The sequence below is a fragment of the Narcine bancroftii genome, chromosome 5 (assembly GCF_036971445.1).
Source record: "Narcine bancroftii isolate sNarBan1 chromosome 5, sNarBan1.hap1, whole genome shotgun sequence".
NCBI lineage: Eukaryota > Metazoa > Chordata > Chondrichthyes > Torpediniformes > Narcinidae > Narcine > Narcine bancroftii.
This window is the reverse complement of record NC_091473.1, coordinates 25,370,719-25,385,223: the sequence shown is the minus strand read 5'-3', so window position 1 is coordinate 25,385,223 and position 14,505 is coordinate 25,370,719. Positions and strand designations below refer to the sequence as shown.

General features: G+C 41.2%; 1 protein-coding gene across 10 annotated transcripts in view; it reads right to left on the bottom strand.

Annotated features, from left to right (window-relative positions):
* The window catches only part of chl1b (cell adhesion molecule L1-like b), a 687,190-nt gene that overhangs the window by 84,185 nt on the left and 588,500 nt on the right, over positions 1–14,505 (bottom strand). Inside the window, exon 23 of one of the 10 annotated variants that reach the window (XM_069936969.1) lies at positions 3,789–4,175. The exons of the other annotated variants lie outside the window; for them this stretch is intronic. Coding sequence (XP_069793070.1) covers positions 3,988–4,175 — 188 coding nt within the window. The 3' untranslated portion in view covers positions 3,789–3,987. Of the gene's footprint in view, positions 1–3,788; positions 4,176–14,505 lie in introns of those variants that run through there. 10 annotated transcript variants of the gene reach the window in all.

Here is a 14,505-nt window from a genome sequence, read left to right as displayed (position 1 = left end):
AGCACCGATGAGTTCTTTCATCTGTTGTCTTTTGGTAAACAACAATCTATTAGTGAAGTCTCTTGGGCACTCTCCAAAGCTTTTGCAAAGGCTCTTGGAGCCAGCCTGTATAGCATAAGCAGAGCTCCAGTATTTAAATAAGATCTGTTTTAAAGTGTTTATATGTGACCTACACTAAAAAAAAACCTTCCCCAATTTATCTCCCAAAAGCAAATCTATCATCTGTCACAGTACGAATTTTAACCTTTCTTCTATTTGGAAGGGGTGTAGCTATATTTGCATACTTATATGCTGCAGATAAGGCTGCCATACCCTAATGAATGTGCCATATTTCCTCATCAAATTGTACATAATTTTCGTATTCCATGATGTAATATTTATTTGAAAGTCGGACTTCCACGTGACCACTATACATTCCCTGGCTAACAGCAAGATGACCTTAACAAACTGAATTTGATACTTGGACAGTTTAAAATACATGCCCAGAATGTACAATTCTAGATCCTGAAGCTTTTGACACTCATAACCCAGAATTGCCAGATTTCTATGACACACAGCAGTTACTGGTAGAACGTATATTTTATCAATTTACCGATGTAATTAACACTTTTACAGACAGCAGAAAATACAACATTAACAGGCAGTGCCCTCTCAACATCAAAATCAGACTCAAGCAAATTTGACTCAGAAATGAATGGCCATAAACTGTTGAAAACCATTTGATAATTGTTTTTATGCCTTAATGTATAAGTAATAGACATTAAAATATTATGCAACTTATTTCCTCTTTATTAGTTAATTAGTTTCATACATTGACCAATTTTATGATCACACTGAATAAATACAAGGTTGACAGTGTTGATCAGTGTACACATTACTGACAATTGTCACAACACCAAAAGGAGTTGATGTTGGAACCACACATCTTCAGCTCCCCCTTTTTTTGAACTGCCTTGGCTCAGACAACATTAAATATTATAGATGTGATTAATGTATAAAATCATGAAGTGATAACTTTAATTATCTTTTACCATTTGAGCAGGACTTTTATACCACACTTTCTAAAATAGGAAAAATTATACTTTTTTTTTACCAGCACAATTTTACCAATCACTAATTCCATTTAATCCCTCTATCACAGAATTCTAATTAGATAATATATCACTTTGAAATTAAGGAAACGTTTGGATTTCCTGAAAATCACTCCAGTAGCAAATCATTTGTACATTAATTAATGAAACACCATATCTTCAGCTCTTAAATTAAATGTTTTCTTCAAATCATAAAAGAAAAATATGTTTCACTTACAGAAACAGTATTTAATGTCCATTGTAAAAGCTGGCTTGTGAGATCTTTTCAATCTGTTCCCATGGCTACATTAAAGCTACTTCCACAACATGATGGGTAGCGAATGCCTATATTTGGACCCAGTTATTATGAAAACATGGTGGTATATTCCCAAAAAAACACTAACATGTAACTTACTCAACTGGCCTGCATGGCTGTGCCTGAAGCTCTTGACCTCACCAACAGAAGTTGCAGGTTAGGGGATGCGGTTGAAGAATCCACAGTGGTGCACCCAATAATTCAACCCAAACACGTGCATTGAAATATTAGGTATTTTTATGGTGAAACCACACATTACAGTAACCATATAACAGTTTATACCATCTTTAGTCCATGCTGGTTCACTCAAACAACTCCACGAGATCCCCCCGCCTATTCTCCGCCCATAAACCTCCAACCCCCTCCTATCCATGTATATATCCAGTCTCCTCTTAAATGAAAGAACTGACTTTTCCTCAACTATTTCCTCTGGAAGATTATTCCATTCAGCCACCACTCGCTGAGTGAAGAAGCATCCTCTAATGTTTCTCCTAAAATTTTGCCCCCTTACCCTCAACTTGTGTCCTCTTGTTTCAACCTCCCCTGCTCTCAGGGGGAAGAGTCTACTTGCATCTAGTCTATCTATTCCCTTCATAATTTTAAACACCTTATTCAAATCACCTCTCAATCATCTACGTTCCAATGAATAAATCCTAACCTCTTCAATCTTTCTCTGTACTCTAGGCATTTTAAGACAGGCAACATCCTTGTAAATCTTCTTGCACCATCTCCACCTTATCTATATCCTTCCTAAAATTTGGAGACCAGAACTGAACACAATACTCCAAACCTGGCCTCACCAAAGCCTGAAACAGTCGCAGCATCACTTCCCAGCTCCTATACTCTATGTAATGATTTAGGAAGGCTAGCATACTAAATGCCTTCTTAACATGGGAATCCACTTTCAAGAAATGCTGCACCATAACTCCAAGATCTCTTTGTTCTTGTGCATTCCCCAATGTCCTCCCCTTTACTATATATGTCCTATTTTGATAGTAGCTCAAGTGAAAAAAAAAGGCAATTTTACCTTTTATGGTGACGACCTATAAGGTGGATCCTGTGGTCCCTTTATGCACAGCTGAGTCTGGATCTGACTTCCAGAGCTGAAGGAGGTGGAGTGAGTGGTGCAGTAGCACCACCTGCCACCATGACATACTTACTTACTTCCAGCGGTGCAGTGCTGCTGGAGCTCAACGGAGTGTCACTCTGGCATCTCACCGCAATGGCAGCTCAATGCAGGAGCAATGGTCATCTTCGTTACCTATAAACCCCCTCGCAGTTGGAATCACTCTGTCAGTGTCAATGCCAGGGAAATGCAGAGTGGTTCCAACTGCATGGGGGATTATGGGTAACAAAGACAGCCATTGATCCTGCATTAAAACCAAAGAAGTTTCTTTATTTAAAAGCTGAGTCTCCTTCTTCCAGCTCTTCTGCCCAGCACCGAGATTCTGACACGTTGAGCCCGGCTCTTCGCTCCCCTCTTTCGTCCATTGGGCTCCCTGGCTCTGCTTCCCTGTGTCCACTCCTCAACAGCCTGAGGATCATCCCACCAGGCTCTACTCTGCCTTTGTCTGCCTCCTTCCAGCCCAGCTTGGCTGACATTGGTCTTCTTCCTATCATCTGGTCCCAGGGCTTGCTTCCAATCACCTGGTCCCTCTGCACCAGCTTGCTGCTGGGCGGGGGGTTGTGGGCTTCCTATTATCCGGTCCCTCTGCACCGATTGCTCGGGGGTTTCCCATTACCCGGTCTGTCGGCAACAGGGCAGGTGGGATTCCCATCAACTGCTCCTCCCTTGGGCCTAGCTATTGCTACTGCTCGGTCTCAGCTGCTCCCTGGCTTACGCTTGGCCTCTCTCCCTCCGGCACCACCTTCTCCTCGGTGCCAGCTCATTTTTCTCCTCCTTTTTCCCAGGCTGTGGAGGTTAGCACCTATGTCCCTTCGCCCTCTGGCCTGGTGGCTCGGCACTCCAACTCACCTTGCCCCCCACTGGGCCTCTACGCCCATCAGGCCAGACTCCCTCCACTTGCATGCCCATTCCCACTCTCTCTGGCTTCTCGATGCCCTCCTGCTCCTAAGTCTCGTGGCCTTGGTGAAGGAGTGGAGGGGGAATGGGAAGAGGACATTTCTGGGTGGAAGGAGGGAGCGGGAGGCATATCACAGGGGGAGGAACAACTGGATATTTCTCAGGAAACAGAATCACACCAAAATGGTGCTGGAAGCTTTAACAGCAAAATACCGTTAAATTAAGATTGACAAATTTTTCAGAAACAAGTGATTTTGAATATGAGGGAAAATAGATAAACTCTTCAGTGTTCCATTTATTCTTGAATAACAGCATTTTTTCTTTCTTTTCAAAATATCTTTATTGTTTAATTAAAAAATGCACATATATTAATCCAATGCATGGGCTGAAATATAAGAAAAGACAAATAATTTGTATTTCTCAAATATACCATAAACATATATAGTATGAATTGTATGCACCCTTCTCGATCAAACATATTTTATCAAAATACTGTGGCACTCTGAGAAGATGAAGTAAATTGCTGTGACCACACCAACGGTCATTAATGATTGTTTTTATTCAAATTCAGTGCAACCCTATAAGGGCAGCATGAGCTCAGTCACCTGGCGCATTGTGGCATCATAATCGCTGCCCAGGGCGTGTGCTGGAAGGGATGCTGGAGTCAAGAAGAAACCCCTGATGATGCCATCTCCTAATGGCTGCCCCGCCACATGGCAATACAAGTGGAGCCAGTTCACCATTAGGCTGTGCGCCGCCACAATACCTCAAAAGAAAAACAATTAAAACAAAGAAGTAAAAAGACCCCTCCAACCCCCCCCCCCCCACAATAATCAAACCCTTCACTCTAAGCAAGGCAAATATGCATACCTAATAGAGAGAGGAAATGAAAGACGACACTCAGAAACCAGACAATGCTGCTCAGGAGTTTCCACACACCCTAAATTATTTAGTTTATGGTAATACTTCACGAATGGGCCCAACATCTTGTAAAAATTCACCTTTACGTCTTTAACATCATATCTGATTTTTTTTTCCAAAACGTAGGAAAGACATGACCTCCTGTAACCATTGAGTCGAGTAGGTGGAGCACTGTCTTTCCATTTCATCAGAATTGCCCATCTCGCTATTAATGAGGTAAAAGCTAAAATTTGCTTCTGAGATTTGTCTTGGGACAAAACAAATAGAGCAATTAAGGGGCATGGTTCGAATTTAATCTGAAAAATGACTGATACATTTTGAAATCAATTTTTCCAGAAAATTTCTAAACTGGGGCAAGTCCAAAACATATGCATCAATGAAGCCTCAAAAATTTTACATTCATCACATCATGGATCAATATCAGAAAAAGATGCAAGATAGTTTACCTTTTGAAATATGTGCTCTATGTATCACTTTGAATTGCAACAAACAATGATGCGCACAGAAGGAGGTTTCATTAATCAAATTTAGAACAATATCTCAGTATCTTTAAGGCAACATTTAAATTACCTATTAGTCATTTTTTCAGATATCGATAAGCCACACAGTTTGTTCAGTCCAAGCTCTTTGATTTTCCATTAATTTCTGAAACAAATATCCTTGATTTACTTTTTTGACTTTCACTTTTCTCATGGAGGCTCAATATCAATTATTGATAGTAATTTGATGGATTTGAGAACAGTTTTGCAAGTTCCGATCAAGAGTGAAAGGGAGCATGACTTGGATTTGTCACTTACAAATGATAACAGCATTTTTTTTAAAACACAATTAGCACATTCTTTAATTATTTTACTTGAAATTAGTATTCATTTCACTATTGTATCAATCTTATTTTCTGCTGTTTATGGTATTTAATGTGCTCTGAGATATTTTTTAAAAAGTGACCAACACTGGAGCTAAGGCTGAGCTCTGCGGTGGGACACACATGCAATGCCCCTAGGCACATCCATAATCAGCTGTGTCACCCTGAGCCATCCCCGAGCCATCTCCTGCACCAATCATCGTGGAAGCCCTGGGTGGTGGCTCCTAGATCGTGGGCTGTCATGACACCTTTGGAGCCACTTTCAGTAGCATTAATTTTTATGGAGGCAGTGAATTGACTTCTCTCCATCTCAGTGTACCCCTCTGTAGTGAACTGGGATGCACTAAAGTCGAGGTGCTCTGATGACTGGTCCTGCTTCCAGGCTCCTCCTTCAGGGGCCCGTATATAACCCTGGTTTCCCGCCTAAACCCCTCTGAAGCCTGTTCATGAACCTACATGTGTTGAAAGCTAATAAAAGTGTTAGTTCTCCCTCCAGTCAAGAGTGTGAGCTTTTATCTACGCTACAATTTTATTAGCTTACAAACAAGGATGGAGGCGTTACTCAAGCCCAGTACGCTTTTAATTCCCCAACATGGCTGAGGAGTTTTCATATTGGCTAGACTGCTTCCAGGCTTACCTGAACACGGCCAGGGCCATCTTCCAAATTGACAAGCTCTGGAGGTCAGCGCTCATCACAAGGAGCAGAATAGACCTCACCAGCTCAGCAATTCAATGGTGACGGTGAAGGTAAATGGACATTTGACCAAGTGCCTGATTGACACGGACTCCACAGAAAGTTTCATAGACTCACGGACTGTGCAAAAATATAACTTAATAATGTACCCATCTAATTACTGAATCTTCCTTGCATCCCAGTCTCATTTGGCATGTGTACTGAAACATTGTATAGTTCTTCTGTTATTTTGGTGGAGGGGGGAGAATTTTGTAAATTTCACATGTACGTTTTAAATGAATCGTGTGCTCCAGTATTGTCGGGACTGGACTTCCTGTGTCACATTAAAGGCATGACCTTGGAGATTTCTGGTCCCCTTCCCCTGGTAACGGTTCGGAACAGAGGATCCTCAAAACCAGGATTCACTTGCGGCCTTTTCACACTGAATATCAACCGCCTCCCACCCCTGGTCTCAAACCTGTCTGCCAACTATAAGCCTATCGCCACCAAAAGCAGGAGGAACAGCAAGGCATACAGGGAGTTTATAAAGATGGAGACCTAGCTACTGCTGGAGAAGGGGATCATCAAACCCAGCACCAGCCCATGGAGAGCGCAAGTGGTGGTAATAAAGGGGGAAATCAAGTCAAGGTTAGTGACTGACTATAGCCAAACAATTAACAGATACACACTCCTGGACGCATACCCCCTTCCTCGCATTTTGGATATAGTGAACAATATCGTGCAGTGTCGAGTCTATTCGACCATCGACCTGAAAGCTGCCTATCACCAGCCATGAATCTATTCTGAGGACTGTCTGTACATGGCATTTGAGGCTAACGGGCATCTCTATCAGTACCAGAGGGTCCCTTTGGGATTACCAATTGGGTGTCTATTTTCCAGTGGCAGATGGACAGGATGGTGGATGAGGACACATTGAAGGCCTTTAACGACCCTCCAGATGCCTTGTCCAAGGGATACTGTGCCTCCGCATATACCGGTCAACTGCGGACCCTACACAATGAGCTCTGCCCTCCAGGGGTCACCTGCATGGCTCATTTTGTCAAGTCCTTCAATTTGCCCTACTCAAAAGAAGACGTCAGGGAAATGACCAGGTCATGTCAGATCTGAGCTGAGTACAAACTGCACTTTTTTGCCCCATGAAAGCACACCTGATTAAATCATCCAGGCATTTGAATGACTCTGCATTGATTTTAAGGGACCTCTCCCCTCCATTAATGGGAACATGTACTTTCTCTTGGTCATCGATGAGTACTCCTGCTTCCCATTTGCCAACCCGTGCCCAGACATCCACCTCGTCTCTTATGAAGGCCCTCAACTCTATTTTCACCCTGTTCGGGTATCCTGGCTATATTCATAGCAAGCAGGGCTCATCATTCATGAGCGACGAGCTGAGTCAGTACCTGCTGGTGAGGGGCATTGTGTTCAGCGGGACTACCAGCTACGACCCCCGAGGGAATGGGTAGGTTGAAAATGAGAACACCACGATCTGGAAGGCTGTCAAACTTGCCATGAAACAAAAAGGCCTTCCAGACTCGCACTGGCAGGATGTCCTCCCCATGGCGCTCCACTCAATTTGGTCGCTACTCCGCACTGCGACCAATGCTACTCCTCATGAGCTCATGTTCACATTCGACAGAAGGTCGGCACCAGCCTGGCTCACTAGTCCTGGTCTGGTCCTTCTCAAAAAGCACGCGAGGAAAAGCAAGACTGAACCCCTGTGGAAAGGGTGAAACTGCTTCATGCCAATTCCATGTATGCCTTCGTGGAGTACCCAGATGGCAGGGAGGACACCATCTCCATCAGGGACCTGGCACCGAGGATCTGTTGCCTCAGGTGCCCCATGAGCCACCGAGTTTTTTCCCCACTCAGGGCATCAAGGAACCCAGTTCAGGAGGAGAGTGAACCCCCCTCTATTATTGAGCCAAAGTTCCAGCCCACTACCCTTCCATCACAGGTGGACCAGGAGACTCAAGCAGCCCAAGGCCCCCTGGTGCTAAGGTGCTCAACCAGGATTTCAAGATCCCCAAACTGCTGGAATCTGTAAACATTATTGTAAATATTTATCTTCTGTGAAGGAAGGACTGAGATTCACTAGAAGTGTCCTTTACTGACGACTGGTCCCGCTTCCCGCCTACTCCCCCGGGGGCCTGTATATAATCCTGGTTTCCCACATAAACCCAGAACGCCTCTGAAGCCTGTTCATGAACTCAACCTATGTATGTTGTAAGCTAATACAAACTTTAATGATCCCTCCAGTTGAGATTCTAAACTTATATCTACTCTACACCCCCTAGGCGAATAGAAGCTGGAGCATATTCAAGTAGTCCATTCACCTTCAGTCCTTTTACGGAGTTAAATGCAGCGATGTACAGACAGAAAGGGCCTATTGAGTGGCAACTAAGCAGGCTGCTTTCTGCCTGTTAATTGCTACTCCTAGCTCTGAAAGACATTGGTTTTATTTTCCAAAGATACTATCTGACCTGCTGCGTGTTTCCAATATTTCCCAGATTTGTCACAGATTATTGTTATTAGCAAAACAGCACATATCCATTTGCATCTGAACGAGAGTTTAATGGTAATGCACTAGCCACATGCAATCAAAATGACCAATTTCTTATCATGGGGTGTTTGCCACACAATTTATCTCAAATGTTAAACAATGAACTTTGATGGCTTGCAGGCAAATGTGTGCCATTGGTGAAAGTGCAAGACAATGTTAATTACTAGGACAAGATTACCCAAAGGCAACATGTGAGCTTCAGTCTGTTCATTTCTGAATTATATACGATCTTTACACAGCATAAATTTTCTGCTCCGCTGGCAGTGTAAAAATGTTGTGAGGGAATTCATTAGCTTAATTTTAACCCGTCATTTTTCATCCAGAACCCCAAGATATGTTTTATGGGCTGCCTGCCGTCTAAATTGACCGCAGTCACTCTGTAAGAAATTGGGCTAATGAATACGAGGTTCCTGGTGACGCACTCTGAAACGTGATGACACATTCAGCCCGCAATGGCAACGTGGGATTTTTAAATCTAAGGAGACATTCAAATTACAATAAACAGATGAACATAATGTTGAAACATTGGACGGCTTCCATAAGCATACCGCTAATCAAACTATCTATCACCTTTGCAATTGTCTGAGGATCAAGAAACCTTTCCACTTTCCTGAGGATTTTTTGGATGCAGGATAGCAACATAAATTATGCTGTCAATGTATCGAAATCCGCCCACATTTACCCTCTGACAATCTCTGCAACAGAGGAATTCAATGTCAACATGTTTCCTGTATAAACCACCACTCTGGAGGTAAGTATGTAATTTTTTTTTCAGGATTTTCTGGTTATGTATGTGTAAAAATCATAATACTCTTCTAAATGCACCATCTTAAACAGTCTGAGAACTTGACATTTTTGCATGAACAAAATATTCAATTACACAAATTCTACACATATCTGTTCGCAACAAATCTACAAGCATAATGGACCACAGAAGAGATTTCACCCGCAACTGACATGATCTAAGCCAAGTGACAGTATCTTTTCTTGCTGTCAATTTCATGCATGTGTATGCTCCAGTGATATTTCAAATATATTTACTGCCAATATATACATTTAATTCTACTTTATACAATCTAAATGGGGTTTAACTATTGATACATTCAATATTATAAATATGATTAACATAAAATGATTATGTGATGACTTTGATTCTTTTTTACAATCTGAGCTGGATTTTAAACCACATTTTCCACATTGGGAAAAAAAAACATCAGTTTATGAATTTATAATCAGCTCTTATGTTACAATTGAATGTGAATTTAGTTGTGTATTTTACCAGGATGACTACCAATCCCTAACTCAATTTGATCTTTCTTTTACAGGAGTCTAAATAGATTATGGATTACTTTGAAACCATGGAAAGGTTTTGACTCCCTGACTGAATATCTTAGAAAATTACTCCAGTGGCTAATCATTTGTTAAGCTAATTCTATTATCACAACAGTGATAATGTCCTGAAACTAAATATCTTCAAATAACAAAGGAAAACAACTTGCAGGTTTATATAAATTTAAATATGGATTGCTGCTATTTGGCTTATTTGCCTCCAGCACTCAAAGAATGCTAGGTAATTAATTAGAATGGGAGCGCATTTCTTTGCAAAATGCCTAGCAGGGTAAAAGAAAACACTTTCACTGCTGATATTTAATTTGTGCTTTTCTCCATTAGCAAAGCTAACAATAGAAGAGAATTGCTGCCAACAATAATAATCCTCATGGAAAATAATTGTTAAATGGTTTCAATTCCTATTTAAACATAAAATATACATGGATGTTATTTATAGCATGCTGGAGTTAGAAGTATCTGATGCCAGCAAAGAATTGCATTATGATCAATTAGATATTAAGTGATGATCTTTCACTAGTAGTACTTCAATCACTGCAGAGTACTTTGGGATATGGTGAGGACAATGGAAGATGTAATATACATGCAAGAGGCACCTTTACTTCTGATGAGCTAAATGTTTACCAGTGTTGCATCATAGACCGGCAGCAAATAAAAATTCACCATGATAATGGTATCTTCAAAACAATATTTTTTTACTAATAACTATGAACAATAATATAATTCTAAACTTAACCCCAACTATGCACATATTTATATAGAAATATATATTTATAGATATATATGTCTATATATATAGAGCGGTTGGCACTGAAAAGAGATTGGAAGTGTTCTGACCATCGGTTGAGGATGGAGATCTTGTCGCTGAGGAGGACTTTGCCGTCTGAGCTGCGCAGCGGGCTTTGGACTTGGGGTGAGGGGCCGTACACAGCCTTTAGAGCCTCGTAGAAACCCCTGAAGTCGCCAATGTCCGCGCTGAACTGGGTTCGTTTGGCGAGGCTAGTCCACCACTCATTTTGGATCTCCCGGAGTTTGCGCTGAAGATGGCTGCATGCGCGACGGAAGGCTTGTTTCTTCTCTGGGCAGGACGGCTTTGTAAGGTGAGCCTGGTGGGCAGCTCGCTTCTTTGCCAGCAGCTCCTGGATTTCCTGGCTGTTTTCATCAAACCAGTCCTTGTTTTTCCTGGAGGAGAAGCCCAGTACCTCTTCAGTGGATTGCAGTATGGTAGTCTTCAACTGATCCCAGAGGGTTTCAGGGGACGGACCGTGAGGCGGGTTGCATCGTCGAGCTTTGCTTTGAGGTTTGCCTGGAAGTTTCCTCTCGCTTCGTCTGACTGCAGGTTTCCAACATTGAACCTCTTTCTGGGGGCTTTACTGTTCCTGGGCTTTGGCTTGAAGTGAAGGTTGAGTTTGCAGCGAACCAGCCGGTGGTCAGTGTGGCATTCCGTGCTGGGCATGACCCTGGTGTGGAGCACATCTCGTTTGTCACTTTCTCGCACCAGAATGTAGTCCAGGAGGTGCCAGTGTTTGGATCGGGGATGCATCCAGGTAGTCTTAAGGCTATCCCTCTGCTGAAAAAGGGTGTTTGTAATGACAAGCCGCTGTTCTGCGCAGAGCTCCAACAGCAGGCGCCCATTGTCGTTGCACTTGCCGACGCCATGCTTGCCCAGGATTCCAGGCCAGGTTTCTGAGTCTTTGCCGACGCGAGCGTTGAAGTCGCCAAGGATGACAACCTTGTCGGCTGTAGGGGTGCGTTGGATGAGGTTGCGCAGGTCGGAAAAGGACAAGTTCTACACCGACCATATATAGATATATAGATTATATATATATCTATATATATATATCTATATATAGATATATATAAATATATATATTTATGTTTTGTATGTGTATAGATTACCCAAATCATTACAGCTTAGGCACAATTCTGAAAAGTCAAATTCAAAATAATCTTAAAAATTTTGTGCTGAAGCTCAGAACTTCTAAAACTGTTGTTCAGAAGTAATTATGTCATTGAGACACTGAACTATCAGAATTCTCAAAACTTACAAATTCTTGTTGAGTTGCTTTCAGAGAAATGTTTCTTCATATGAATGATGTGACACAACTTTCCCCTTTCTTGTGTAGAGGTTTTGAAGCTTGTGACCTCCACAATGTTTTCACAGACCCAGGCAATGGGTTTAGATGGAATAACCATCAAAATCCAAGAATGATCTTGATTCTTAACCCAAATGTGGGTCAGTCACAAGTGACCATTACAATAGCTACAGCAAATCATTGTTTTCCCCTGAAAAGGAGAACACAACAGCAATGTCCATCTCACAGAATGTCTCTGCATTTCTGTCTTCAGATCAATCTGGTTGATAATATTCAAGCTGCTTTTTGAAGTGTCATAATCAAGTGGCTGGTTTGAACAATACCGTTTTAATTTCTTTTTTTTCCCCAAAAGTATGAGTCATTTTGGCAAATGACCAGATGTCTTTCCGTTTAAACAGGCGTCCATCTTAGCAAACATTCATTGTTTCAGGCTTTCAATGGAGAACAATACCACTGGTTTATGACTCTGAACTTAGGTGCCTTTGCATCTGGGATTCAAAATGTGTGTGTCTTTCCCTGTCCAACCCACAAAGCAACCCACTAAAATATAGAATATAAGATACAAATAAAATAAAACATAAGCTGTAACAAACAGTAACTTATGAGCTTGTGCAACAGATGCTGTTGGCAGAGTAGGAGGAAATGGAAATGATAAGTGACCTCAGTACAATAGTCAGTGCAGAATTTAAATGAAAATCTTTTGATTTTATCCGGCATAATAATCAAAAACAAATATACAAATCTGGAAAAGTATACAAAACAAACAATTCATTGTTAAGTAATGACCATCATTAAAAAAAGTGTAAATTGAAGGTCAAAATGACCTTCTTTTTGTTCCACTCCGATGTCACTCTTTGTGCTTGTTGTTGAACTGCTCCCCCTTTGTCAAACATGAAGATCCAACTTAGTTACAACTACTGTAGTTTAACAGCAGTCCTTTAAGAGGTCAATTTGAAATATTTTCTGAAAAGGTAATCAATTGATATTTTAACATTTAGTCTGCAGAAATATAGGTGCTTTGTTGAACAGCATGTAAGGTATAACAAATCTATCTCCAGTGTTCCTTCAACCTGCTCATATCTGATACAGATATGGCACAGGGCTGAAGAGCAACTACTCAGGTTGAAGGAAGTCGCTTCAACATTGAAGCATCATTGGATTGCTTCCCTTAAAATTAATCAGCATTTTATTTTTAAATTAAATTGTATTAATATTTTAGAGCCCACAGGGCCATCTGAGCTAACTATTATCACATATGTCCATGGATGCATTGGAAATGATGGTGGAACCAAAGGAGCAAACATAATCCCAAAAATGAGTGCTTTGGAGAGAAACTTTATGTTCACGAATCTCTGCAGAAATCATTTTATCCCACTTCTCATAGAAAACACACACTTTAATTTCATGTTGATTGTTAAGATCACTTTGTGAAGCCTCACAATGATAACCTTTGACCAACCAATGAGGTCAAATGACTGGGTAAAATATCACCTATTTCTTTCACTTCTGCAGTCCAAGATTGAAATGCTCCCAGACTGATGGTTTGAAAACCTCCCTCTGGAGATGGCAGAAGAAATGAGTTTGTGCTCTTTCAACCCATTTCCAAGTGAACTTCTACTCACAGCACTAACCATCCATAATTCAGCACTAATTGGAACTTTCACTCAGGGAGGTCACTGAGCTGATTGAAGTGTCATGGAGAAAATTCATAGCAGCGGGACTTGTCTTCTGAGGATTGGGCTTAGGTACAATGAAAGAAAGATTTTCTCTTCACATTGCCTAAGTTAATTCTAATAAAGGTTCTGGGTGATGAAAGTGTCTTCCATGCATTGGCACTGTCATCCACCAGCACAAAGAACGTGAATACTTATTTTTAAAAAATCTGATATTCATTTCATCAATCAAATTAGGATGGTTAAATGGATTTCTCCTGCTTTTGGGTGTGCCTCCAATTTTCTTGCACTGTTTAGTCATGATTACCTGGCTGTGCTTCTCATTTTCTCCCAGTGTTTAGTCATGATTACCATCTCCAGTGCTTCCAGCTATGTCAAGCTGCAACTGTGACAATCATATATTAATGCTTCTGTCAAATGGCTCATAGTTAGCTTCAACCTATAATTTAAATTGGTTTCTTATTCAACTCAGCACATTTGAGACACTCTGCTATCCAGTTCTTTGGAATATTTGATGAACTATTTGTAAATGATTTTTCTATCAAATCAGCTCTGAATCTCAAGGCTGTCAATACTGTTCCTGTATCTTTTCCATTTTCTCTGTAAATCCTGGAGAAAAGTTCACTGTTTGAGAGTTACATTCTTCCCTCACCAGCAGCATCAATTTTCTCAGTTGAGACAAATATTCTTGAATTTCTTTCTGATTTCAGTACTCTTCTGTAACTTCCTTTGTTGCCTTTGTAAAATTCTTCAGGTGCATCATCAGAAGGATCCTAGCTGGATGCATCACAGCATGGCATGCAAATTGCTCCACCCTAGTTCGAATGAAAGTTCAAAGTCGATGAATGCAGCTCAGAACATCACACAAATCTCTCTCCCCTCCATCAACTCCATTTACTGTACCCTTTGCCTTGGAAAGGCAGCCGACAGGCTGAAGGTTCCA